Here is a 26,596-nt window from a genome sequence, read left to right on the forward strand (position 1 = left end):
CTCCTCCTCCTCCTTCTCCTCTTCATCATCCTCCTCTTCATCTTCCTCCTCCTCTTCATCACCCTCCTCTTCATCCTTCTCCTCTTCATCATCCTCCTCTTCATCTTCCTCCTCCTCCTCTTCATCCTTCTCCTCTTCATCTTCCTCCTCTTCATCCTGTTCCTCCTCTTCATCCTTCTCCTCTTCATCTTCCTCCTCCTCTTCCTCCTCTTTATCCTCCTCCTCCTCTTCATCACCCTCCTATTCATCCTTCTCCTCTTCATCATCCTCCTCTTCATCATCTTCCTCCTCCTCCTCCTCCTCTTCATCATCCTCCTCTTCATCTTCCTCCTCCTCCTCCTCTTCATCCTTCTCTTCATCTTCCTCCTCTTCATCCTGTTCCTCCTCTTCATCCTTCTCCTCTTCATCTTCCTCCTCCTCCTCCTCCTCCTCTTTATCCTCCTCCTCTTCATCACCCTCCTCTTCATCCTTCTCCTCTTCATCATCCTCCTCTTCATCTTCCTCCTCCTCCTCTTCATCCTTCTCCTTTCATCTTCCTCCTCTTCATCCTTCTCCTCTTCATCTTCCTCCTCCTCCTCCTCCTCTTCCTCCTCTTTATCCTCCTCCTCCTCTTCATCACCCTCCTCTTCATCCTTCTCCTCTTCATCATCCTCCTCTTCATCTTCCTCCTCCTCCTCCTCTTCATACTTCTCCTCTTCATCTTCCTCCTCTTCATCCTGTTCCTCCTCTTCATCCTTCTCCTCTTCATCTTCCTCCTCCTCCTCTTCATCCTTCTCCTCTTCATCTTCCTCCTCTTCATCCTGTTCCTCCTTTTCATCCTTCTCCTCTTCATCTTCCTCCTCTTCATCTTCCCCCTCCTCTTCATCATTCTCCTTTTGTTCTTCCTCCTCTTCATCCTTCTCCTCTTAATCTTCCTCCTCTTCATCCTCCTCCTCTTCATCTTCCTCCTCCTCTTCCTCCTCCTCCTCATCTTCCTCCTCTTCTTCTTCCTCCTCTTCACCATTCTCCTCTTCATCCTCCTCATCCTCCTCCTCCTCCTCTTCCTCCTCCTCCTCAGTGTAGCTGGATGAGTGAGGAGAGAGTCATATTTAAAAGGACCACCTTGATGTGAGAATGCCTACGATTGGTTTGTGTCTGATATTAATGATAATTCAACTAGCAGGCTTATGACTTCCGTGTCCTGGATTAAGTAACGCCGAGTTTAATTTTTCTGATTTATGGAGTGATAAATAGAGATTTCCAAAACCCCCTCTGTAAAAAAAACAACCTTTGATTGTAATATGTCAACTAAATCAAACAAGAATTTTGAACCTGGCTTCATCCAGTGTTCACATTTCTGTTCTGGAAATGGATGCAAGATGCCTCATTAATGCCTCATTAAACAGAGAATTTCAGAAAACTTGTAATCCAAAAGAAATCAACCATGGAAGTTTCATGGGTTAAAATGTTTTCGCTATTCACCTGTAGTCTATATATCGACGAAGTTCCACTTCCTGGATCACTCCGGTGCCGCCTGAAATTCTGCCAAATGTCCTTGTTTTCGGCCGAATGTCCGTCCCCTTCCTCTTTCTTTGTGTTGGCGTTCTAACCTCCGGTGGATTGGTGAGGACTATGGTTAACTGCTCCTCAGATCTCTGCAGGGTAACTCCAGACAGCTAGCTAGACTATCTGTCCAATCGGAGTTCTCTTTTGACTAAAACAACCTTTAAACTTACACATTCCACCAAAACAAGTTCCTTCCTGACTTCCCCTGACTAATTTGCAGAGGCACCGTTGCTCCGTCCGGTGCATAGCGCCGCCCGAGACAACTGTGATTGGTTTAAAGAAATGCCAATAAACCAGAGCACAGTGGAGGGAGGTCTGGCAATGCTGGACTACCTGTAGTGTCTTCCCTTAAGAGTTTGAATTCCATGAAATATTTCTTCCACAAAATCAAACTGAATGTTTCAGCACTCTCTCAATCACAGATCTACCCCCTGCTTGTGCCTCAGCGGGCGGCCTTTTCTCTTCCCAAAGTCCTCCGGAGGCCTGTCAGGGTTCATACATCAGACGCCCGCGGCGCGGATCGCTGCGCCATCACACGTGTGACAGGGGAACCCGCTGAGGTAATGGACAGCGACAGAGCACGACTCGACTCGCTACTGCTCCTCCAAACAAGCAGGCTCTTTCTTCAGAGGACAAGACAGCCAGAATCTCAATTTCACTGGTGGAGGAAAAGTGGGCTGATTTGAGACAGACAAGCTGTCATGGTGGATGGCAGGTGATGTTTTGGGTGGAGGGAGAGTCATTTGTATGCTGAGACTTTTTATGTTTGACTTCTGAGGAAAGGCTGAAATGTTTTATCTCATCTGTGTGGTCTGACATTTCTGTTCTCTTAACAAAGACTGCTACTGTATTTTGTTTGTCTGCACCGTATGTCTCTGTGTATTAACCGGAGGGTTTTTATAACCTTGACATGCATTTTAAAAAAACGATTATATTTGGGTTAAGGCAACACACCGATTTCTCAAACACCATGTTTGCCCCACAAGTGATGTTTCAGAGTAATTTCACCCTAGGCTGCTTTGCACCTTGACCTCGAGCCAAACAACCCCCCATAAGCTTTTTTCCCTAGTTATAACGTTGGTCAAGTTTGCATTATTAGCCGGTTACCTTAGTGCAGGCGCTAATGGATCCACGTTTGTATCTCGAAAAGTACCCCACTAATAATGCCCGGAATGATACCAAACGTCTACAGTAGTACAAACTAAAGAACAGAAACTATTTGTACTACTGTAGAAGTTTGGTATCATTCCGATCAAATCAAATCACAAGTTCTATTTTTTGCAATTTAGTTCAACTACTCCACAATACGGTACCCATATACCCCTGTCTTGAGTATCACGGCTTTAACTTGCAGTTGTTTCTGAGCTTTATTGATTTTTTTTTTACGACCTTTTGTCTGAACCAAATGGAAACTAAATCTGCGTTTGGAAACAGACAGAATTTTCATCATCGCGTTTGCATCTTATTTTAGAGTCGGGGTCGAAACATATTTAACTAATATAATAAAAATATATGTTTTCATCCCGGGAGAGTTTACTTTTGCAAACAACAACAAAGCATTCATCAAGAAAATGTCTATAATCGGTGTTGCTTGGCTGTGTTTCGTTGCTTGCCACATGGACCTACACTGGCCCGTCTACACTAACGGTGCAGATCTACCTGGCCGTGCAACGCTTCTGTCGCGCCGCGCTCCACTCTGTTCCTATGGCCGACGTCAAGCGACTTCAACTTGCACGCAAAGCATTCTGGGAAGGCGAGGCTGCATTTGAGAAAATGTTGCGCGTCATAAAGCTGGCCGATGCCCAGCTTTATGCAAAATGAATCCGTTGAATGCGACGCGACTATCCAGTAGAAGTTGACGAAAATCTTTCAAACTGACCTTTGTTGATCTGAAATGAAGACAGATTCAGCAACTGCACGGCCTATTTCTCGCTTAAAATGTTATTTTTGTAAAATACGAGATCTTATTCTCAACGAGCCGCCATGTCACTCTGTTGAAATTCTCGAGTAGCCACACCCACGTCATGCATTCGTCCAATCAGCTGCAGGTCAGGGCCGTGGACCATCAACCATGGCTGTATGACGTCGCCGCCACGCGTCAGTCGTGTCGCAAAAGTGGATCTGTACCGTAAGGCTGATTAACGTGCGCCGTCCTAATGAATAAGTAAATGAAATAGCCCTTTTACTTCCAGAGAAAGCACAATTGTTATAAGCTGAAGATAAATCCTTGAGATGTGTTATGGTTCCCCCGCTGTGACTGGCTTTCTCACCCACTGTGAGAGCAGGAAATCTGCTGCATTATTTAAAAAATCACCCTCCCAGGTTTTAAACCTCTGCAGGTCGAGCAGAAAACAAAATTGTTCAATCTGGGTTCGTAGCCGAGGAGAGAAGGGGCCAGTCAGTTGGACCACACATGGAGAAGGTAGCGAGGTCTCCCTCGTCTTCATCGCTGTGCCTGAACAGACTCGAGCTCCCTGGTGTCCGGCACATATTCTGCCAGATGGCGTTCTTCTGTCAGCGCGGGGAACAGAGGTGTTCACAATGTGTCAACGCTTCTCTGCACCTACCCTCTGCTGTGTGGGACGCATCTTAAAAATCACCTAGCTGGGTTGTTGAATAAAGAGGTGTTTTTCAGAAAGAACCAGCCCTCATTCAATCATTCAAACTTTATTTCCATGGGACAAAACAATGTAACACAATGTGCTTTGTACAAATACAAAAGCGACATGAAATCTTTTGTGCAATTACAGAGCAAATGATATACAAAACATATAGAACACACATACACACACACTCCCACAGTGAGTTTTGTTAATAGATGTGCTTGTCTCATGAAATGATTTTGGATTAAACTGCAAAAAGGATCGAAATAAACTAAACTGTGTGCAGCGGCTTCATGAAAGCACCACACCCGAGTAGGTCACCTTGCCCAAAGGCATCACGGCTGCACTGACTGGCCCCATCAACCACGTCTGCAGCAGTCAATTAGAGTGAACAGCGTCGGTGGAAACATGAGCTCGCACGAGTGGAGAGACTCAATGTGTCATCCTTTTTATCTCTGCCCTCATTTTGTATTCTTTAGTTGTTTTCATGCAGCGTGTGAGTGATGGCTTCCCATTTTTTCGCTGCTGCAGATTAGCATACCTCTGTGAGTGGAGAGCAAAGTCAGGATCAGGAGATGAGAAGGGCAAACTGCGCGTGAATTCCTCAGAGGTTACTTTGTAGTTTGAATGTTTCTGATGTAATACCATCACAGGGATTGGTTTAAGATGTACGATGGCAAAAGAAAAGTGAAAATGCTGAGTGACTATTTCACATCAAAAACAGATTATTTAAAGGCTCCACAGACCCACACAGGTGTTAAGTATTACATAATACGTACTGCACTCAAGTACAAATTCAAGTTACTTGTACTTTATTTGACTGTTTTCATTTTATGCTGCCTTGTACTTTACTTATACTCCACCACATCTCTTTTGACTTCACTACATTTGCCTGAGTAAAAGTAAAACTACAGTGAAGACATAAAGGCCTGCATTGAAAATCTTACAAACTTTATTCCTTAATCGTCACATACACACACAGTAGAGAAATCCTATTACAGCATTTAAACCATCATAAGTATTAGGAGCAGTGGACATATACATACAGCGTCTGGGGAGAAACCAGGGGTTCAACATCTTGCTCAGGGACACTTTGACATGCGGCTGGACGAGCCTGGGATTGATCTACCAACCTTGTGGTTGCAGGGAAACCACTTTACCTCCGGGCCACAAGCCATGGGCTTTTGTTTGAGTAAAAGTACAAAGGTTTTTGCATCTAAATATACAGTACTTAGCGTACCAAAGGTAAAAGTAGTCATTATACATTTACATACAGTTTTGCTGTTTTAAATGTGCAGTAGGTAAGACTTATAAAACTAACGTCCTGTCATATTTGCTGAAACTGACCCTATGTTCCTAATGCTACGTTAACACGTGGCCGGCTATTTTCATAAACGGACATTTCAACCTCTCCGTTTTCAAAAATAACATCGTGCACAGCTGTCAGTTTTCAGAAAAGTGTTCGTTTACATGTACCTGTGTATATGTATATGCTGTCAATACAGTCAAGAGCACGCCAGACCTGTAGGTGGCGGTGTAACGAGAAGCTCAAGCCCACGTTAGCCAATCAGAATCCCGAAAATAGCAACAACAGCAACCAATCACTTCCTCTTTCTCTCTCTCATTTATTTGTAAAAATAACCATGTACATGTAAACAGGGCCTAAGTCCTGGATCTTCCCAATCCTACTTACAGCACCTTTAACTTAAACGAAATATTGTATGTGGGACTTTTTGAGTATTTTTACAGTGGTACCGTATTGTTACTTGTCTTGCCTGTTATTTTTCATCGTTTTCTAACTGCTCTTTAATGTTTTATATAAAGCACTTTGAATTTCCCTGTTGCTGAAATGTGCTATACAAATAAAGCTGCCTTGCCTTGCCTCGCCTTCTTCTTCCAACGCTGACACGAAACAAATTTCGGTGCGACCCCTTTTCCGGAAGTAGTTTTAATCTGAAAATCTGTCCCGGAAGCTGTAGTGTAGTTGACTGTGTGGAGCTTGACGGCGGTTTAAATGGGAACGTAAACGTAGAGCGGCTCACATCGAGGAATGAACCCAAGTCTGCTGCAGGCTCTCCTTCCACTGCTGCACGCGTCAGTGTTGATTGTAGAGTTTGTTGGATTTATTAGTTTGTCAGGAGGAAAGTGACTTCACTTCCACAACCGGTAGAAGAGAAAGAAGCTCATCTTTCAGCGGTGAGTTACAGCGGTTTATACGGACTAACGTACAGGACTGATGCATCACGTTCGCAACCTCCAGGTTAAAGTAACGTCATGCAGTCGGTTTGTTATTTAACTTATCTTAATTAAGTAGGCTACTCCTGTAAAACGACGTCTAATTAATGCATTTAGCCGATTGTTAGTTATATACACCGACTTGCTTTAACACAGTGGTAGAAAACATTCATACAACTTTTTTTTTTAACATTAAATGTGAGCCTGTGAAAGACTAAGTTTAACTACTATGTAACGTTAGCTACGTGCCTTTTGGGTGTTAAAGTGTCTAAAGATAAATGACAACGTTGCAAATACATTTATTTTTTGAAACGCTGGAACCACAGTTTTGTGTCCATTTTAGCATCGAGACTATATTGAATTTAGTTTTAAATGTGTACGAGCAGAGACAAAACTAACCTTTTAATCTATCAATGTTTTAGTTTTATGTTTATTAATCAAATTATATATGTAGTCCTATAAACCAGTGGTTCCCAAAACGGGGTCCGGGGACCCCCACAGGTCCGTTAGGGGGTTTCCAAGGGGTCCCCAGCAAGAATAATTCTTTCACTAACATTTTCACTGTAATTCCCTCTAGAAGTAACACAATGACAGAATGAATGATTGACTATGTTGCGCATGGGTTTCATACACTTTCTGTAATAAAACATCTAAAGGCACAAATGTTATCAAATGGGGGTCAGTTGTAGCCTGATGTCCTCATACTCCGATTCTAGTCAGAATATGAGTCTGATGCTGCTCCATTGGGCTGTCATTATGGGGCGTGTTTCAACCGAACCAGGAAAAATTAAACTAATTTTTGTCAGTTTAGGGGTCCTGTACGGCAAAAACTTTTTTACTGATTTATTGACGGTTTAAAAATGGATTTGCAGAGTCAAATCAATTTTTTTCATTTGAGTGATCCAGTATTGATTCATGAAATCCAGAATCAATCTCTGTCTGTATCATATGAAACTACAAGACACCCTGGAATCCATTGGTACCAACTATGTCATGCTAACTAGTCGGGCTGCCACCTCTTAGTCGATTAGTCGACTAATCGGTCGTTTTGGTCTTAGTCGACTAAGATTTCTTTAGTCGATTAGTCATTTTTTATGCTTATTCATGCTTAATTACTTATTTCCAAGAAACTTCTGAGCACATTTATGGTAAACACAAGATTTAAAGCGGTGCTTTTGCAGGATTAATTGTGGAGAAACTCAGTTTTACAGATGGTTAATTAACTACATTTATATTGTGCTTTTCTAGTCTTAACCACCTCTCAAAGCGCACAGCTCTGTCAATTAAATCAACTAATCGATTAGTCGATTAGTTGATTTAATTGACAGAGTAATAATCCTATAAGTGTTAGTCGACTAAGAATTTCTTAAGTCCAGGACAGCCCTACTAACTTGTCTGGAAGGGGGTTAAAAAAACGCTCCCAACTAATTTTGGCCAGGGGAAAACTGGCCAAAATTAGGCACTGTATGTGTGTCACATTCTCATTAGGGGCTGAGCCCCCCTAAATGTCTGATCCTAGAATTGCCTCAGGGTCCCTTACACTTTCACCTCCAGATATCTGAATGAAATGTCACTCAATACTCACCAACTGTAGAGTCTGTAGAGCTGCACTTTATTGTGTTGACTGCTGTGTTCATGTGCATTAATGTCACAGCTTTGGGATCACTGCTTAATGTAAACATTGATACACTATCAATATAATGCACCAGGTTAGAGGAAACCTTGTACAATGGTAGAATATCTTTAATATCTGAGCTAAATTGGTTTTACAACTTTAATATCCCAAATAAGACATTGAATCGGGAATCGAATTGGGACCTTGTGGCAATAGCCAGCCGTGATTGGCTGACAAAGCTTGTGATTAAAAAATACATACAGCCGAGGTACATGTCAGCCAATTAGTGACAAGGAATTGAAGAACATCATTCAAAATATACTAAACACTGGCCCTTTCAGGGATTTAGTTTTTCTTGTGAGAGCTTCAGCTGCCAGACTGTTATCGAGAGCCTCTTTTTTTTCTGTGTGAGGTTTTGTATTTAAATAAGTTTGGCACATTAATGCACCTCATAGGGTTTGGCGGTAATACGGTATACCACAGGGTCTTAAAAATATCAACGGTATCAGTTTCTATACCGTCATTAAAAAAAAAATGCAATGCACTTTTATATAGGAGACAAGGATTAAATACTAAATATAATGTATGTAATTATGTGTGGTTGTCATCACGTGACAGTGTGGAGGAGAAAGGAGTTTTTTTGTAAGTTGTTGTTATGTTATTATTGTTCCAGTATTAGTGTTTGGTATTCAGTTTCTGAACGGTGCACAAGCCAACAGTTTGGTGACGCCGTCTGAGCCTTACGTCATCATTTTTAATTTGTCACGGTAATACCGAATACCGCGGTAAAATAGGGAGGAGGTTTGACGGTATCAGAATTTGGAGACCGCCCAACCCTAGCGCCTCATCTGCATGAAATATAGCCCTTGTGTTCAGAAGAGGATCATGTTTATCAGTAGCCTGACAAGCCAGACCCACATCCAGATGTTGGGTCTGGGAACTCACCATTGGCAGGGCTCAATAAACGGTTGTCTTTCAAATTCCCTCTGCACTCACACCCCCTCAAACCAGCTCAAATCACACCGACAATGATCGCCGGTTACATGACAGCAGTGTGGCGCGGAGTTGCGTTTCTTCAAAAGTCGAGTCAGTCTCGACTTTTCGCGACAGGCTTGCTGCGTTTTGAGGGTCCCCCTTGCAGCAACCCCCCCGCCGCAGCCAGATGACAGACGCAGGCAGTCTGAATGCGGCCTTATCCTGGAAATGTACTTCCGTTGATCCAGACTAGGGCACATGCCATGTAACCGCAACATCCACGGTAGGGCTGCACAAATATTCGCATTTTTATCGAAATCGCAGGGGGGTTAGGATTAGATCCTCCTATTAATCACACTATAATCATAACAATGTTTTAAATTTTAATATTTTTCAATGCATCTGAGAATAATGATGAAAAAATGGTAATTCCCTCCAACATCGTGAATCGTATCGCAATCGCAATATCAGTCAAAAGACATTTTCCTCAAATCGTGCAGCCCTGATCCACGGTTCGATTTCCAGACAGGAGACCTTTTGTTGCATGTCGTGTCTCTCTCTCTGTCTGCCTGTGTTTCTGTCTCAGTCTACTGGCTGTGTTAAGCCCTTAAAATGATCGTTAAGAAAGCAGCCATGTGGGGATAAAGCCCTCTCAAATACAGTTCAGAGTTCAGCTCGTGTCTCTGGAGGACATCGACGGGGAACCACAGGTCCATCTGTCCCTCCCCTCCATGTGCAGCACTGAGCTGCTCGTTGGACCGAGGTAGAGCTATAGGACAAGTAACTATGACAACCCACTTACCCGTTAGGGCATCATGGTGTCATAAATGACGTTATCGTTTTCTGCTTGTTGAATGATTTGATTTGAAAGTGCCGTTGGCCAATAAAGAATTGAGTTGGTTTTTAGACTTTTTTTTTTTTTTTTTTGTCAACATTTGAAACTTTTTTTGGGGCATTTTTTTATCTACGTTTTTGTAAATGCTTTTTTATCGCTTTTTGACGTATTTTTTCAAAGTTTGACTTTTTAAATTTTTTTAAATTTTTTACTTTTATTCGTTCTACATTATTTATGTTTTGGACAAAACTCTGGCACTTTTGACTTTTTAAACTTTTTTTTCCTATGTTTTTCCCCCCAAAAAAAGTAAAAATTGACTTTGGGCAAGTCAACCTTAACGTTGAACCCTTTGACCTGAAACTAAAATAATAATCAAGCTGTCGGTGATGTTGTTATTTTTAAGCAAAGTTTCTTCACATTAGAAGTAATGAAAGCTCTTTGCCTGGTGTTGGTGTAAAAATGGTTGTAGGGCTGCAAATAATGAATAGTTCCCTCATCAGTTAATCTACTAATTGTTTTCTCAATTTGATTACTAGTTTAGTCTATGAAAATGCAAAACAAATAGCGACCAATGCCAGTTATCCACAGTCTGTGAATAACTTGTTTTGTTTGACTAACAGCCCGAAATCCAAAGATATTAAGATAACGGTGTTTAAAAAACAGAGAAAAGCTGCTCATTCTGGCAATAAAGAAACTGGATTCATTGACTAATCGTTTCAGCTCTATAGTCGATCGACAGGAAATTTGTCAAGAAAAAACAAGAATTTAGAAAACGCTCAAGGAAAACTCTGTGGATGAAATACTGTATGTAGACTATTTTTATTGTTTACGTATACCCTTATTAACGTTTATTGGAAACGTATACCCGGATCAATTAATTGATTAGTGAAAGAAAAATCATTAACAAATAGTAGAGCCAAAGAAAATGAATCTGCAGCTATTTTGATTACTGATTCATTGTTTAAAGTGCTCATATTATTCTTTTTGGCTTTTTCCCTTTCCTTTATTGTGTTCTATATCTTTTTTTGTGCACATTATAGGTTTACAAAGTGAAAAAGCCCAAAGTCCCCCCCAAAGGGACTTACCATCTCCAACAGAAAACATCTCTGTTTGGAAAACTGCTCCAAACAGCTCTACTGTAGTCCAGCCTTTACTTCAGAGACAAACGTGGTCATTTTGTAACACACGTTATAATGCTCGCCTAGCTGCTAGCATGGTACACCCTCATACTCTGCTTCTGACTGGCTAGTAGTCCTTACCTAGCTACTGTCAGGGCACGCCCTCATACTCTGCTTCTGACTGGCTAGTAGTCCTTACCTAGCTACTGTCAGGGCACGCCCTCATACTCTGCTTCTGACTGGCTAGTAGTCCTTACCTAGCTACTGTCAGGACACGCCCTCATACTCTGCTTCTGACTGGCTAGTAGTCCTTACCTAGGTACTGTCAGGCCACGCCCTCATACTCTGCTCCTGACTGGCTAGTAGTCCTTACCTAGCTACTGTCAGGCCACGCCCTCATACTCTGCTCCTGACTGGCTAGTAGTCCTTACCTAGGTACTGTCAGGGCACGCCCTCATACTCTGCTCCTGACTGGCTAGTAGTCCTTACCTAGCTACTGTCAGGCCACGCCCTCATACTCTGCTTCTGACTGGCTAGTAGTCCTTACCTAGGTACTGTCAGGCCACGCCCTCATACTCTGCTCCTGACTGGCTAGTAGTCCTTACCTAGCTACTGTCAGGGCACGCCCTCATACTCTGCTCCTGACTGGCTAGTAGTCCTTACCTAGCTACTGAGCATGTGCAACTCCCAACAAAGATGGAACAGAAGTGAGATGTCTCACTCTGTAGCTAAAACAGAGAGCTCAACATACAGGGTGAAAAGAGGAGCTGCAGCAATGTGCAGTGCAACAAAAGTATGGGGTTTTTGAAAATGAAACCATGTAAACCTATTCTGATACAACCTCTAAATACAATTATGAACCTGAAAATGAGCGTAATATGAGCACTTTAAGTAATTTTTCCAGTTTCAAAGTCCAGTTTCAGATTCTCAGATTTGAGATGTGTGCGGTTACAAGGTTTCCGTGGGGTCTTAAAAAGTCTAAAATTTTCAAAATTGAAGGCTTTAAAAGGTCTTAAATTCACTGAAGTATTGTGTTCTAGGTCTTAAATCATTTTCAAAAGGTCTTAATTTTCCTACGTCAACGAAACACTCATTGAAATGTTCCTTTCCACTTTACAATGTTTTAGTTTTTAATTCTGTGGTGTTGTAGTTCTTTCTGTCGCCACTTCAAATATAATTCGCTGTATTAAGACTACAAATGACAATGAGGAAATCAGGGAATTGTTTCAGACGATGTTTCCGTACTCTGACATCTGACTTCCTTTTTTTGTTGATGTCGCGATATTAAATTTCATTCACAATGGTTTTAAAAAGTCTTTCACCAGCAAAGATCCCACCATCAACCAGATACGCTTTGAACAATTTAATAATGCAAGATGATTGGAATGCGAGAAGTAAAGTCGCTTGTCATCAGTTGACGTTGACTGCGTTGTGGGGAGGCTTCGGTAGGGAATCCGCCATGGCACCCAGGCACGACGGACCCCCTTAGGACCTAAAGAGGAGGAGAAAGGAGAGGAACAGAAAGAGGGAGGGAGGGTGCAGAATGCGGGAGCGAATGAGAGGAGAGGGTTAGTGATTTATGGTTCAGCGGAGGCTCCACGCAGAGCTTTCACCCTAGCCTACGTAAGTGGGCTGAAGTTTATACTTGTGCGTTGGTGTGTGCATTTGTGTGTGTGTGTGTGGGGAGTGTGTGGTCGAGCGAGAGAGAAGTGAGTGACAGCGATTATCTTCGGTGCGAGTAGCGACTCTAGAGTCATAGTGAGAGAAACATAGTGTCTCCCCTGTGTTTTCTGACCACGGTGGGAGGTCTTTAGCAGGAGAAGTTAACCCTCTCCTTGATTTCACGTTGTTTATGGAGAAGGAGAACCAGGAAATGAGTCGGGGGATGCAACGCTACCAAGACACGATGTGCTTCGCCGCAATTTTTCGAGAGAGGTGCACGTCAGCCTATGGCGTAGCGTTATAATGGATCCCACGTAACTTCTAGGCAAGTCCCGGCCTACGAGGCAACCTGATTGGTTGGGGTTAGGCTTTGGCCTCGAGTGGTTAAGGTTGGAGAGCCGATTGGTCAGGGGATAGGACCTGAACAAATTGGGTTATGTTACCTTGCGTAAGCATGGACGCTTGGCCAATAGTAGTGTGTGAATGCTATTATAGGGCGGGTCTTGCCTAGAAGTTGCGTGGGTTCCATAATAACGCTACGGCGTAGGTCCGTGTCTCCACGTACCTACGTACGTAACCACGGCGTACATTTCACACAGTAGTATAAATCACACTACTGTGGGTATTTTATAGGAATAACAGAAGAGTTTGAGGTCCTGAAACTATGCTAAGTAGCGTCAATAAATTTGACATGGTGAAACCTGCAGAAACCCTGGGTTATATCTTTATACATGTAATATTTTAAAGACCGTTTAAGATTTAAACAATCAGTCAATTAGAAAGTAATCAACTGATTTGGTTGAACTGGTTTTGTCCAGAAGAAGCCATGAAACAAACTTGTATTTGATTGTCTAAACCAGTTTTTTTCATTTAAAATTAAAAGTATTTGGACCAAAGTGTGATTTTTACTTCTTGGATTTGTGTTGTTTGGAGGATTTTGTAGAGGCCAGAAGAGGTGAATGTTTCCAGTATTATATATAAATATATATATATATATATATATATATATATATATAAGACAAACAACTAGAAAAAAGTAAGACAAAAATTAATAATTCTGTGTAATAGATTTCCTTCTTTAATCATGCATCTGGTAAGAAAGAAAGAAGGAAGAGGGTCGTTTCCCTGATGCGTTGATTCAATTAGGAGCCTTTAACACGACCTATTCTCCTCAAACACTGCCGACACACAATGCTCTTTCAACGGTTTCTAGTTTTAACGAGATTAAGTTGAGCAAAGTGAATTAAAAAGCAGATGGTCGGCTGTCCACAGAGCGACCCCCGAGCCTGAACTCTGCTCTGCCTCAGCGCGGGGGGGCTTTACCAGCTTTTCTTTTCCGTCGGTGGTCTTTTAAAACCCCAGTTTCAGTTTCGGTGTCCGCTTTACAAAGAGCTTCACAATGAATTATAAAATGGAACATAAGGGCTGCTCGATACGAGGGAAATATGCCATAAGGTTGTTGAATATCGCGATAACGACATTACTTGCGATAAATAAACAGAAATTGAAGTGTTCTCAGTTCTGCTTTCAGTATTCTGCTAAAATACAACAAATTCAATTTAAAGCAAATGAAAGGAAATCATTTCCAACATTTTTTTATTGAACAAATTAAACACTGAGTTGAATATAAAAGGAACCACTACAAAAAGAATGACCGTTACGGGCCGGCTACATTGCACGCGTAACGTATACGGAGCGGATCTTCTAAAACTACGCTTCCACTATAATCAATTAAACTGGCGACAGTGGGCACGAGAGCGGCGCGTTAATGGTGTGTCTGCACGCGAGGTGTGTGCGGCCCTTTTACACAGAAACGGATCATAAAGTGTCTATATTTCTTTAAAATTAAACTACAGGTATACAGCAAACAACTTAATGACTGTCAATGTTTTGAAGGATTCTGTTTTTATTTCTTGTTTCGCTCACTTGTTCATCCCCCCTCTAACCGGCACCGTCAGACACCTCCTACCAAGAGCCTGGGTCTGTCCCGTCAGACGACTCCTACCAAGAGCCTGGGTCTGTCTGACACCTCCTACCAAGAGCCTGGGTCTGTCAGACACCTCCTACCAAGAGCCTGGGTCTGTCCCGTCAGACACCTCCTACCAAGAGCCTGGGTCTGTCCCGTCAGACACCTCCTACCAAGAGCCTGGGTCTGTCCCGTCAGACACCTCCTACCAAGAGTCAAGAGACGTTACGCGTTCAATGTAGCCAAAGGGTTTGGCTACGTTATGAAGTGCAGTTTTCTGCTGAGATTTTCTTTCAACTAACACAAAAGCTCTTTGAGTGTTTATCGCGACGTGTCGCAGCCTTTCGCGATGTGTTTAGTATGCCAGTTGATATCGCATTGACGATAAAAAGCTCTATTGTCCAGCTAAATTTGGAATTGTTACAGGCCTAGTTGATGGTTTGACTTTTGGTGTGTGATGCATTTCAGTTGTCTACCTGTAAGAGTTAGTTGGGAATCCTGCAGCAGAACTTTGGACTTAATAGTGATCCAGCCGCGTCTTGACCTAAGTTCACACAGTGCATTATAAAAATCAAGAAGTGAGGAAACAAAAAAGAAAAGTTGTAGCTGGTGGAATATTTTGCGATTGGAAATATCACACGTGTTTCCTGCTGTTCAGCTGTGAATCAGAAGTCACTCCTGGGTTTAAAAGGCCTAGTTTGGGCTAGTTAAATCAAAGAATTTGCAATCTAACCACAATATCCAACAGAACATCAAACTTTGCACGCAGCGCGGTAGCTTTTAGTGCACTCTGCCACGACCGAATGCTTCAGTGGTTCAGTCACTGCGGTCTATTAAATAAAAAAAGAAGCGGTGCCGCTGTAACACAGTGGCTAAATCACCAGAGCATTTGGCACAGAGCCACTCGTACACACTCTTTAACACGTGAAGGCCAATAATTCAGAGTCTGAGAGAATCCAGCAGACAGTATTTCTCGGTTTATTCTCCCAAACGTGAACCAGATGTCCTCGGCTGTAATGAAGGTAAAGTTGGGTTTTTTTTACCCTGCGAGGCAATTACAGCAACAGGGGCCTGCTGCGTGTGTGGTCCTGCTGAGACACGAGCTTCACTTTGTGACCAGTCTGAGCGTTAGATCGTCTGCGTGGAAGGCAGCATACAGTCACAGCCGGTGCATTGATTTGACTTACGTTGAACGCTTAACGTATGCGGACGGTTCGCGGGGCGCGTGCATCTTTTAACTGTCTACACCTGCAGGCGTAGGATTGTGTGAGTCAAAGGAGACGCAGTGAGCTTTCCTTCTGGGATTGTTAGTATTTCTTCAGAGGACGCAGGTGAGGGGAAACAAGAAATAAAAACAGAAACTCTTGTGCATAACTGTAACTTTATGATCCATTTCTGTGTAAAAGGGCCGCACACATCTTGCGTAAATAATATAAAGACAAGACTGTCCTATTTTTACACTTGTAGATCTCTGCGGAGCAGACGCACCACTAACACGCTGTTCTCGTGTCCGGTGTAGCCACTTGAATTGATAATATTGGAAGTGTAGTTTGGAACATCCGCTCTGCAGTGTAGCCGGCCCGTTAGGCTACATCACAGCTACGTTTTGGTTTAAAAAAATGAATATCTTTTGCTACGTTCACGCCTCGTGTCTGCACTACTGCAGCGTTTCCGAGCCCCTAAAAGTTTACCTGACACAAACTGAGACCTTTAGAAATGCACATCCATCCACCGTCTTATCGGTTAGGTAGCTTACAGACCTTTCAGTTACAGTTCCCCCGCGTCGTCGCTGCAAGCTAATAAATCCCTGCTCTTACTTTTCACCGTTGTTGTTCTTTCTCCAAAGTATTTTCTGTGTTTTTTAAACTTATACATCTGTGATTTTCAACCACAGAATAACGTTAAACAATCTGCTCCCTGATTACACCGACACGCATGCCCAGTGTGTGTGAATTGTCATGTGATACGTGTTGTCAGCAATGATTAATTCTTCTAGTGGAGCTAAAACTCTTGTGTGGATGTAGGTTAGTTTTTGTCTCAAAACACTGCTTAAAAATGAAAGAGTAGTAGTGTAGATGTAGCCTTAAAGTGCCCATATTATGAAAAAAACACTTTTTCTGGGATTTGTGGTGTTATTTGTGGTGTTTTGTGTCTCTGGTGCTTCCACACGCATACAAACTTTGAAAAAAATCCATTCAGGGAGATACGGGTTTCTGATTGTGTCCTGCCTTCAGTCTCCGGGTGAGCTGTTCAAAAGCTGCACGGCTTTCTACGTCACTAGCCGAAATGGCTAACCATTAGCATGCTAGCGCTAGCTCGTTCTCAATGGCAAAACCCTGCTACAACACAAACAACTTCACCCTAATCTACAAAATAAATTCTGCAGGTATTCCACACCAAGTTGGAAGTGCACCCTCCCGGCTAATCCTGCCTTGTACAGGCCGAAGTTGCAGAAACCGCTAGCTAGCTCATGTAGTCCTTACCTAGCAACTGAGCATGTGCGACTGACAACAAAGATGTTACAGAAGTTGAGATGTCTCACTCTGTTTCTTCTCTCCTCTGTGACAGTAAACTGAATGTCTTTGAGTTGTGGACAAAACAAGACATTTGAGGACGTCAGCTTGGACTTTGGGTAGTCTCGCCATTGCCAGACCTTCCTTCACAGCACTGCGGAGGAGGGTCTGGCTAGTCCACACAGCATTCCTAGATGGAACCAGAGAAAAACCCGCTCTGGTTTATTGGCATTTCTTTAAACCAATCACAATCATTTTGGGGAGCAACGGTGCCGCTGCAAAATAGCCTTGTGAAGAACATTGTTTTGGTGGAACATGTGTACGTTCAAAAGTAGTTTTAGTTTTAGAAAACTCAGATTGGACAGATAGTCTAGCTAGCTGTCTGGATTTACCCTGCAGAGATCTGAGGAGCAGTTAACCATAGTCCTCACAAATCCACCGGAGGTTAGAACGCCAACACAAAGAAAGAGGAAGGTAACGGACATCCGGCCGAAAATGAGGGGCATCCGGCGGAATTTCTAGCAACACCTGAGCAATCCCGGAAACGAAACGTGGTCGATATAGACTAGGAAACACTGATCGCCATTTTTTCTGGTTGCAGCCCTACCTGGGGGATTGATTTCACTTAATAAACAGGAGTTAATAGAAGTCGGCTTCAGGCTGACGATGTGCAGGGCGCTCAACTGTCTGAGGAGAGGGGACGCCTCCCTTCTCCGCCTCTGCAGGCACCTCTCGGGGTTTTGAGTGTAATTGGGTCCCTGGAGGATTACGTGTCTACCTCAGTGCGCTCCACATTTTTACTTTCATCTTTTTAAGGTTTGGTTTGTCCTTGAACCGGCTGACAGCTCGGCACTCTGAAACGGCACCGAGGTGCTGAAGTGTCGGCAGCAAATTGGGAATAATTCTCTTTTCATCACATCTTCCATCAGGGGTAAAGCTATTCTTTTAGCTATTCTTTAGCTTTTCAAGCAATTGGATAACAACTCTTAGTTTGAAACCAGCTCTTAACGGTGTGCTGGAGCTCAATTTTCTTGCGTCTATCATGCAGGTGGTTGTCAGTTTTTGATACTCCTGCAGATGGGGGGGGGGGGGCAGTGGTTGTCTAGCGGTTAAGCAGTCCCTCCAGAAAAACGTGATTATGCGATTGCATAATTCAATGCATAATCAGCCAAAGTCTGCATATTTATGCGGGGGCCTCACTTTTTTCAAATACGTCGCACTTTTGCCGCATAAATTGCAGATTTTCACGCAAAAATATGCAGGGCTTGCATGATTTCAAAATCCCCGGATTTTTGTTGCAAAAAAGTCACATAATATATCTTATAGCAGAAAGTTGAAAAATGTTGCGTTTACTTCACACAAGAGCAGCCATTTTCCCTTGTTGCCATGGGAACGTTATGAAGTGACATAATTATGCAATGTGAACATCATCGAAAAGCAGGGTGTTGGGGGAATTAATTTTTTTGTTTCTTTTTCATCAAACCTCAGTTTTTGCAAGTTCCTGCAATTTAATCGCATAAAATCGCATAAATATATTATATACATATTCCAACGCATTTTTTAAGAAAACGTGCTGCATAATCAAGGATTTTTGCCCGCAACAATCACAAAAAAACTCCGGAAAGACTGGTTAAGGAAGCGAGCTTGGTTCAATACCCAGACCAGCAGGATAAAATCTGGGTGGGGAAAAGTGGAACTTGTCCCTCCCTCATTACCACCACTGAGGTTCCCTTGAGCAAGGGCCTTAACCCCAATGGCTCCAGTGGAGCTGCTCAGTGGCCAGCAGATCAGACTGTGGTTGTACTGGGCAGCTTCCAGGTATGAATGAGGGACTGTGTGAATGTGACAGGTTGTCGTTGCAAATGAGAAGTTGTTCTCAATTGACTTTACCTGGATAAATAAAGTAAAAAAAAAAAAAAACACAGCTTTGATGGAGTTTTAATAGCAGATTGTTTAATATATTGTTTGGGAGTCAGTCTCCTACAAACTTTCACTCTCTTGCTCTTACTGAAAGGTTCACCGGAGCAATCATTTTGTCAACTGTGGATCTGTTGATGCACACGTTAAAAAGGCAGGAGCAGACCTCTGCTTTGAACTTGCTTTCAGGTGCGTTTTGATGCAGCTTGAATCTGCATTTCAAACTCATCATTAAACATTTCAGAGATGGAAAACTGTTATTCAAAAGAAATGTTCAGCCGATGCCGCATTAGTCACCATCCCACCTTATCGGCACATGAATTTGATTTAGTTTTTAAGTAAGAAGCAGGGAGAAGGGCTTCGTGCTGTGTGGGCAGCGGCTGCCGTCAACAGATTTGGACGGTCCTCCACATCCGTGAGTCATGAGCCTTGTGTTTGAAACGCCTGCATCATCTGCACAGCTGCCAGCAGAAACCTGCAGCTGTATACGCAGGATTACAAGACAATGTCTTCCTCCGGAAATATTAAAATATTTAACCACAATTATACTCCTCCTAGGGCTGCAACTAACAATTATTTTCTGGATGAATGGATTCGTTGTTGTTGTTGTCTCTAAAATGATCAGAAAATGGTGATAAATGTGGATCCCAAAGCCCAAAATGACGTCCTCAAATGTCTTGTTTTGTCCAAAACTCAAAGATATTCAGTTTACTGTCACAGAGGAATTGACTATCAAAATAGTTGCCAATTAATGAACCTGGCATGAGGCTCAAACATGTATGGCTGATTCTCTTTGCATCTCTTTGTAGTTGTGTCACAGTGTCTCTGTGGTCATTTGGCGACTCTTTGTAGTCTGAGTCCCTTTTGTGGTACTTTTGCCTATCTTTTTCAAATAATTTTGGTACGTTACAACCATATCTGTGTCTAAAACGTTGACAAAGCTAGAGCACTCAAAAAGCTTTAGGACAAAACTTGCTAGAGTAAATCCAACTACACTCACTAGATCTCAGAAAATCCTTTTAGTCACATTCATTTGGCTTAAGGTGGTGCACAAAACGGCTCATGTTCTGCATCTAAACCTTCAAATGGCGGGGGGAAATACCCTGAATACAGATTCATTAACGCAAAGTCAAACTCAGAGACAATCTCTGCATCATAAAGCTGTTTTGTTTGTTAGATCCAGAATGAGCTGGAAACAATCAGCTGGCCCACAGATCAATACGTGGTGACCCTCAGGGGAAACGCTTGTCATGTCCAATGTTTAACAAAAGCTTTTGTCATCGGTGAGATCCTAACAAAAGAGCTGCTGAAGTACTGGAGGATTAGTCCGTGCACTTTTAATTTGGCTGCACTATTGTGTTTATGAATGCGAGCTGAATAATAGTTAACTTTACAGCTTCACGACACATTCATGTGACACATAGTCCGGCAGTTTTGAGTCCCACATTGTCTTAAAAACACACAAAAAAAAAACATGAATCATGCAGCACAAACACACATGATGAATCACTCCCATTACTGAAGTGATTTTTCCTTTTCTTCAGCGTTTCCCGCAGCCTGATGGACTGTAGGTAGTGTACAGTACCAGCGCAGCAGCAGCATCCATCATCATTTCACTCCTGCCCGCATGTGGTGGTTGCTATAGAAACAGCTAGACATTAGGTAGAGTACAAGGGTCACAGTGTGAACTCCTCGGTGCTTTTGTCTAGAGCCAGAGCTTTGAAAACTTATGAATCATGGCTTATACAATGTGTTAATACATGTCAGCCTTGTGTGATAAACGAGGCGCGGGCCACATACTGCATCTCCTCGACTGTGTCACACAGGGATGCAATCTGTTGATTCTTTTCTCGATTAATGGATTACTGGTGAAAATGGTGAAAAATGTGTTTCCCAAAAAGCCCAAGATGACATCCTCAAATGTCTTGTTTAGCCCACAACTCAAAGATATTCAGTTTACTGTCACAGAGGAGAGAAGAAACAAGAACATATTCACATTTAACAAGCTGGAATCAGAGAATGTAGTCACTCTTTTCATAAAAAAATTGACTCAAAAGTTGATTAATTTAATAGTTGACAACTAATCCATTGAGCGAATAATCTTTGCAGCTCTACACAAAGATCCTCTGTACTACAGATGGTATGAAACGGTACACAATTAATTAAGAGGCTTAGAGAAACATTACATTAGAGAAAATTTACAAATAATCACTAATCAAAATGGTGATTAAAGGTGCTCTAAGCGATGTCACTCGTTTTTTAGGCTACAAACATCTCCTCGCTAACAGCTAGCTGCCTGTTCCCTGAACACACTGTAAAAAACATCTCCTCGCTATCTGCTAGCTGCCTGTCCCCTGAACAAACTGTAAAAAAAAAAAAAAAACGCGGTCTCTGTAGACAGCCCAGACTCCACAAACGCCAACAAAAACAACCTGCACCAACCTGCACCACCAAACGTAACAAACACTGTTCCATCCAATAACAGACAAGAAAGATTTGGTTGAGCCAGCAGCATGTAGCATGTAGGCTACTTCCACAATGCGCGTTCACGACTGTTTCAGGAAGCACGGAAGGGAGGGGGAGGGGCCGGGATGAGGAGGAGGGAGGGGCGAGCTAGCCTCCGTTTAGTTTGACAATACTTTGAACGTCAACAACAAGTGCCGTCATCGCTTAGAGCACCTTTCATTTAAAAGTTGCAACCAATCGATTCATCTTTGCAGTTGTAGTGTCACATCTTAGCCAGGGGTGTACCGATATATAACGATTCAATCATCATCGATGCAAAGTAAAAATATAGATTTTTTTTTTTGTGTGTTGCAGATAGACAAGGAAGGGTTACTATGATCTTTTAAGATGCGCCTTTAATTTGAAATTACCACTTTTATATTTATTCTTTTTATTTAAAAAATAGTTTTGTTTTTCATTGAAATGGCTAGAGGACTGCTGTAATAACATTGTCAAAATGGTATTTTAGCTGGGCCAGCATGCTTACGTCCTCACAATGACAATAACAACATGCCGATGCTAAGCAGACAGCAATCCATCCAGTAGTTGTTAAGAGTGTTGGCATTGACATTATTTACAATGGAACTTTTTTTTAATTTTTTTAATCTCTAATGCAAGATCACCTGGCGCAATAAACGTATTGCGAAAGACACTCCGAGATATTTTATTAATTAACCCTTGTGTTGTCCTTGGGTCAAATCTTTTATATCAGAAATATGGGTTTCTTTTAGCCCAAAAATGACATGGGTGGTTCCAAACAATGTTCTTCAAGTAAAATGAATGAATTTTAAAGCATTTGAAAAAAAAAAATTGTTAAAATGGTTTCAAAACAGTATCCTGACATACACCCGTCTGTGATCCACTCAACCTCCTCGGATCTTAACTATTAGTCAAAATAAATCATAATAAAAAAGTTCATTTTCAATTTTTAACCAGAAGGACAAGAAGTTTATGGTCGAAGGGAAAGTCTTCCTTTATCTTCCCGAAATCTATCTTCCATTTTTTTTTTCTGTGGCTTTTTTTCTGTGCTTTTGTTGCTTTTTTAAAAATGTTTTTGTCACTTCTTTTCAACGCTTTCTCTTCAGTACCACCAGTAGGCTATTTCCACCACTAACACCAACTTGTTACCACTAGTTTCACACTTCTTTTTGCAATTCATGGTCAACAAACCTCATTTGTATGGAACTGTATCTCATTTTTGACATTAAAAAAGCGGCAGAAATTGTGACTGATGTGACTAATAGTTAAGCTCAGAGGATGTTGAGTGGATCACAGACTGCATGTCAAAGTTTAAACAGGATGCTGTTTTTTTAAATGCTATAAAATTGAATAAAACACCTAAAGAACATTGTATGGAACCATCCATGTTATTTTTTACTTAAATAACGGTTCAAAATAGACCCGAGGACAACAGGAGGTCAAGTCCCGAATTTCAAAACAGACTGTCATGGCGGCTCGTTCAGAATCAAGGGGTTAAGCTTCGCTTCAGAACTCGAGCCATCTATGGCGCCATTTTGTTGCTAACTGGCCATCACCTCCTGTTAGCATTCCGCTGACCGCCATTTATTTTTTTCGTCACTTGAATGCGAATAACTTTACATCAGAAATGTTTGAAGACTCTGTTTGTACAATGTATAAAAGGCTTCATTACCTTGTAGCTCACGTTATGGCTCCGTAGCAGACGTTTTTGTAAAAATAGGCTAACAATTGGGTCATAACCAAGTGACTTACTGTCGCATAGTAGAGGAATTACCGTATAGTACAGGAGAAGCTCACAGGCAGTTTGGACTTACATGAGCTGTTTAGGTTTAATTACTAATGTTAACTAGCATGTTAGTTAGCAATAATTAGCCTGTGCTCATGTTATCTCCTTACATACACCTACAGTCTCCGTATCTGTAAGATTGGGAATGATTGAGATTTCTCTCGGCACAGCTACCAGAAGACTTCACACTTTCAGACAGTTTGCTCACGTCACATTCTCTCAGTTGGAGGCTGCGCAGTAAAGCTGGCCATCACCGGAAAAGTGCTTCTAATATCCTTCACTGGTCTCCGTACAGAGACACGGGGTCTATTGGTCCATTATATACTGTCTATGTTCAGAATACGATCTCATATTGTACTAAAATAGTTCACCGAAACGTGTTTCTGAAAACATTTTAAGCGAGAAATAGGCCATGCAGTTGCTGAATCTGTCGACAAAGGTCAGTTTAAAAGATTTTCGTCAGATTTTGAGAGACACCGAGCCGACCGCTCCTCAAGTGGAGTGGGGTGCCGCAGGTCACGTCACGTCACCTGCAGAAACGTCAGGTGGGAGAGAGGCTACCCGGAGTTGGAGGATGCGCCAGCGTCGTTTATAGTCTGGTGTGGGGGAACATTTTGGATTTCATGTTACCTATGATAAAATAAAACAATATTGAACTGCCACTGTGTGCATGTTTTGTGCAACATGCATTCAATATGCTAATTTTAGCTATATGCTGAAGTATATTCTGGAGTGTTAAAGATTAAAAGAGAAAATAGCAATAACCGTACAGAACCGAAAACCGTGACCCTAAATCCGTGATACGAACCGAAGCCGTGGGTTTTGTGAACCGTACCACCCCTACAGAGCTGGGGGAATGAGAGGGGGAAACGTAGCGAAAGATATTAGTTTTCAAACCCAAACGTAGCGATATAAATGTAGTGAGTGATGTTTCTACCTTTTGATTTCTTTATGAGCGTGTTACCTCTGTACAACCCAACCAGCCTAACTCCTCTCTGTTTTCTCTTCTCTGCAGCTGATGTAAAGCAGTCCGAGGTCAAAGGTCAAAGACTCCCGTTCTCCCAGCTACTGTTTGAACCCAAGAGCCATTAAACAGGTACATATGGTACGAGGCTTTCTCTTGCTATTCAGTCACATTGTCCTTTCGCCAACAAGTCCTCCAAACCATACGACGATACAGGTCGTTTATTCCTCCCCTCTAATACGACTTGTGTTGACTTCGGGTCAAATTGACCCGTTTTCAATTTTTGTTTTATATCAGAAAATATGGGACGTAGAAATAAGCGCTGAAAATGTGTAGAAGAACAATTTAAAACGTTGGAAAAAGCAAAAACGTGAAAACAAGGCGTCAAAAACTTCGAAAAAAAGGTTTTCAATGTTGACGGGGAGACAACACAAGGGTTAAGTTAGCACACCCTAGAGGTGGCCACTAGAGGGCGGCGCCAACATTAACGTAGATCTTCTTCGCAACTGCTGCTTGAACTAATGACTTATGTGGGCTTTTTCGGGGGGAGGACAGTCTCCCTTTCACTTTTCATTGTGGTTCAGCTTTGTTTCTGAGTTGTTTTTTTTACCTTTTACCTGAAGCTGCGTACACATGACCCCGCGGTAAAACCGCTCTGCGATGGCTGTGCCATTGTTTTCTTATGAAGACAACTCGGAGAAGGTGCTACCTTTGAACCTGGACGCATATAATATATATAGTCCGTAAATTGTGTACTAGGTTGAAATTGCAGGCTAGTAAATGCTCTGTTTTTGGTTCCCTTCCTGTATTTGGGTTGGATCGCAAACTCTAGTTCACTTGGAAGCGAACCGAGACCCTCGTTTTCAAGCGGACCAGAGTTAGTTTGTGGGATGAGCTTTCACACCAGCCCAAACGAACCGGACTGTCCGCCCAAACGAACCGGACTGTCCGATGCCTTTTAAACGTACCAAGCGAGGTAGGTGTGAAAGCCACCTAAAGTGTCTATGCTCTGCGCCCTACCTCGCCGTTTTACAGCCACTATAACTGCACAAGTCAATGTGGTCTTTTTTTTTTTTTTTTAAGGATGTCCTGCCTCTTAGACTGTAAACCTAGTTTACCTACGGGTAACAATAAAGTAACCTGACCTGATCATGTTTAGGCAGCTTAGGAGCTCGTGCTTTCGTCCCTCTGTTGTGGAAGAACTTTGGGATTTGAGTGAACTTTGGTAGACCGTTGTAGACATTTCTTTATCTGTTTTTCGCCAATAACTCCTGAACCCTGGGGCGTGGAGGCAAAATGATAGATTTCTTGAATTCCTTATCAGACTAACTTATCATTTATTTTCATATCAGCTGATGTCTTGGTGAAAGTTTTGGTCTGTTTTGCACTAATCGATCAGTAGCCATTGAAGTATCCTCCCACTGACATCGTTTTCTGTCGACAAAGCAACTGCAGTTGTTCAGGAGCAGTTAACTTCACATTTGTTCACGATGATTAAAGAAATATTCAGATAGAGGGTCCTATCTTGCACCCTGCGCAGCCCCAAGCCCGACGCAAGTGTCTTTGCTAGTTTAAGACCGACGCACTTGTCAATGGCCCGTACAGCATGTTGCATGTTACGCCCAAATCACACCTATGATTAATGAAGACACTAAGTACAACCCATTTGGCGCACGGACCATTTTTTCCGCCGTTAAAATGGCAAAAGTGGATTCGTACACGCCCTAAACGCACCTGCGCCAGGCGCTTCACGCCGTGCCCTTAGATCGTTAAAATAGGGCCCTTAAAGTGGCGTTCCGTGCATGTGTGTGAAAGCAACCAGTCCTGGTTGCTTTAGACTTTCTATTTGAGTGACTAAATCTCATTATATTTCTACGTAAATAAAATATGATTATTATAGTGTGATTTTTGCGAGGATCTGTATCAAGCAAAGATTTTTTCTTTAGTTTGTAGGATAAGATGTGTAGGCCGGGACGTCTCTGCAGCACCATGGTACTTAATCTAAAATGGTTTGACACATATTTTGCATCTAACAAATATTGTGCACCCCCTGCAATTTTGATTTTGCACTAGTCCGGAGATCTTCAACTGGGGGTCCGGGACCCCTAGGGGGTCCTCAGAGTTGGTGCAGGGAGGGCGCCGAATTTTGTAAAAAAAATATATACTTTTGAAAGTTTCTTATTTCAAAAAATTAAATAAGTCTGAAAATGTACATCAATATGAATGCAAAATTTAAATATCAAAGATAAATTGTCCTATTTGTGAAATCTTCTATTTATTTAGGCTACACATTGACTATAGGTTGCTATGGTAGCCATACAGTTAAACTTAAGGAGTCACTGTGCCTTCCAGATGTTTGTTTAACCTTTAACACAATA

The 26,596-nt window shown here is 42.2% G+C and overlaps 1 protein-coding gene across 2 annotated transcripts in view; it reads left to right on the forward strand.

Moving 5' to 3' along the window:
• Positions 1 to 6,152: 6,152 nt before the first annotated feature.
• Positions 6,153 to 26,596, forward strand: part of LOC114561400 (tetraspanin-18) — a 47,340-nt gene continuing 26,896 nt past the window's right edge. Inside the window, exons 1-2 of one of the 2 annotated variants that reach the window (XM_028587409.1) lie at positions 6,153 to 6,344; positions 24,270 to 24,359. In XM_028587409.1, the coding sequence (XP_028443210.1) occupies positions 24,357 to 24,359 (3 nt within the window). In that variant the 5' untranslated portion in view covers positions 6,153 to 6,344; positions 24,270 to 24,356. The remainder of the gene's footprint in view (positions 6,345 to 24,269; positions 24,360 to 26,596) is intronic. The other variant, XM_028587417.1, reaches the window with a different exon arrangement.

Source organism: Perca flavescens, chromosome 1 (assembly GCF_004354835.1).
Source record: "Perca flavescens isolate YP-PL-M2 chromosome 1, PFLA_1.0, whole genome shotgun sequence".
Lineage (NCBI taxonomy): Eukaryota > Metazoa > Chordata > Actinopteri > Perciformes > Percidae > Perca > Perca flavescens.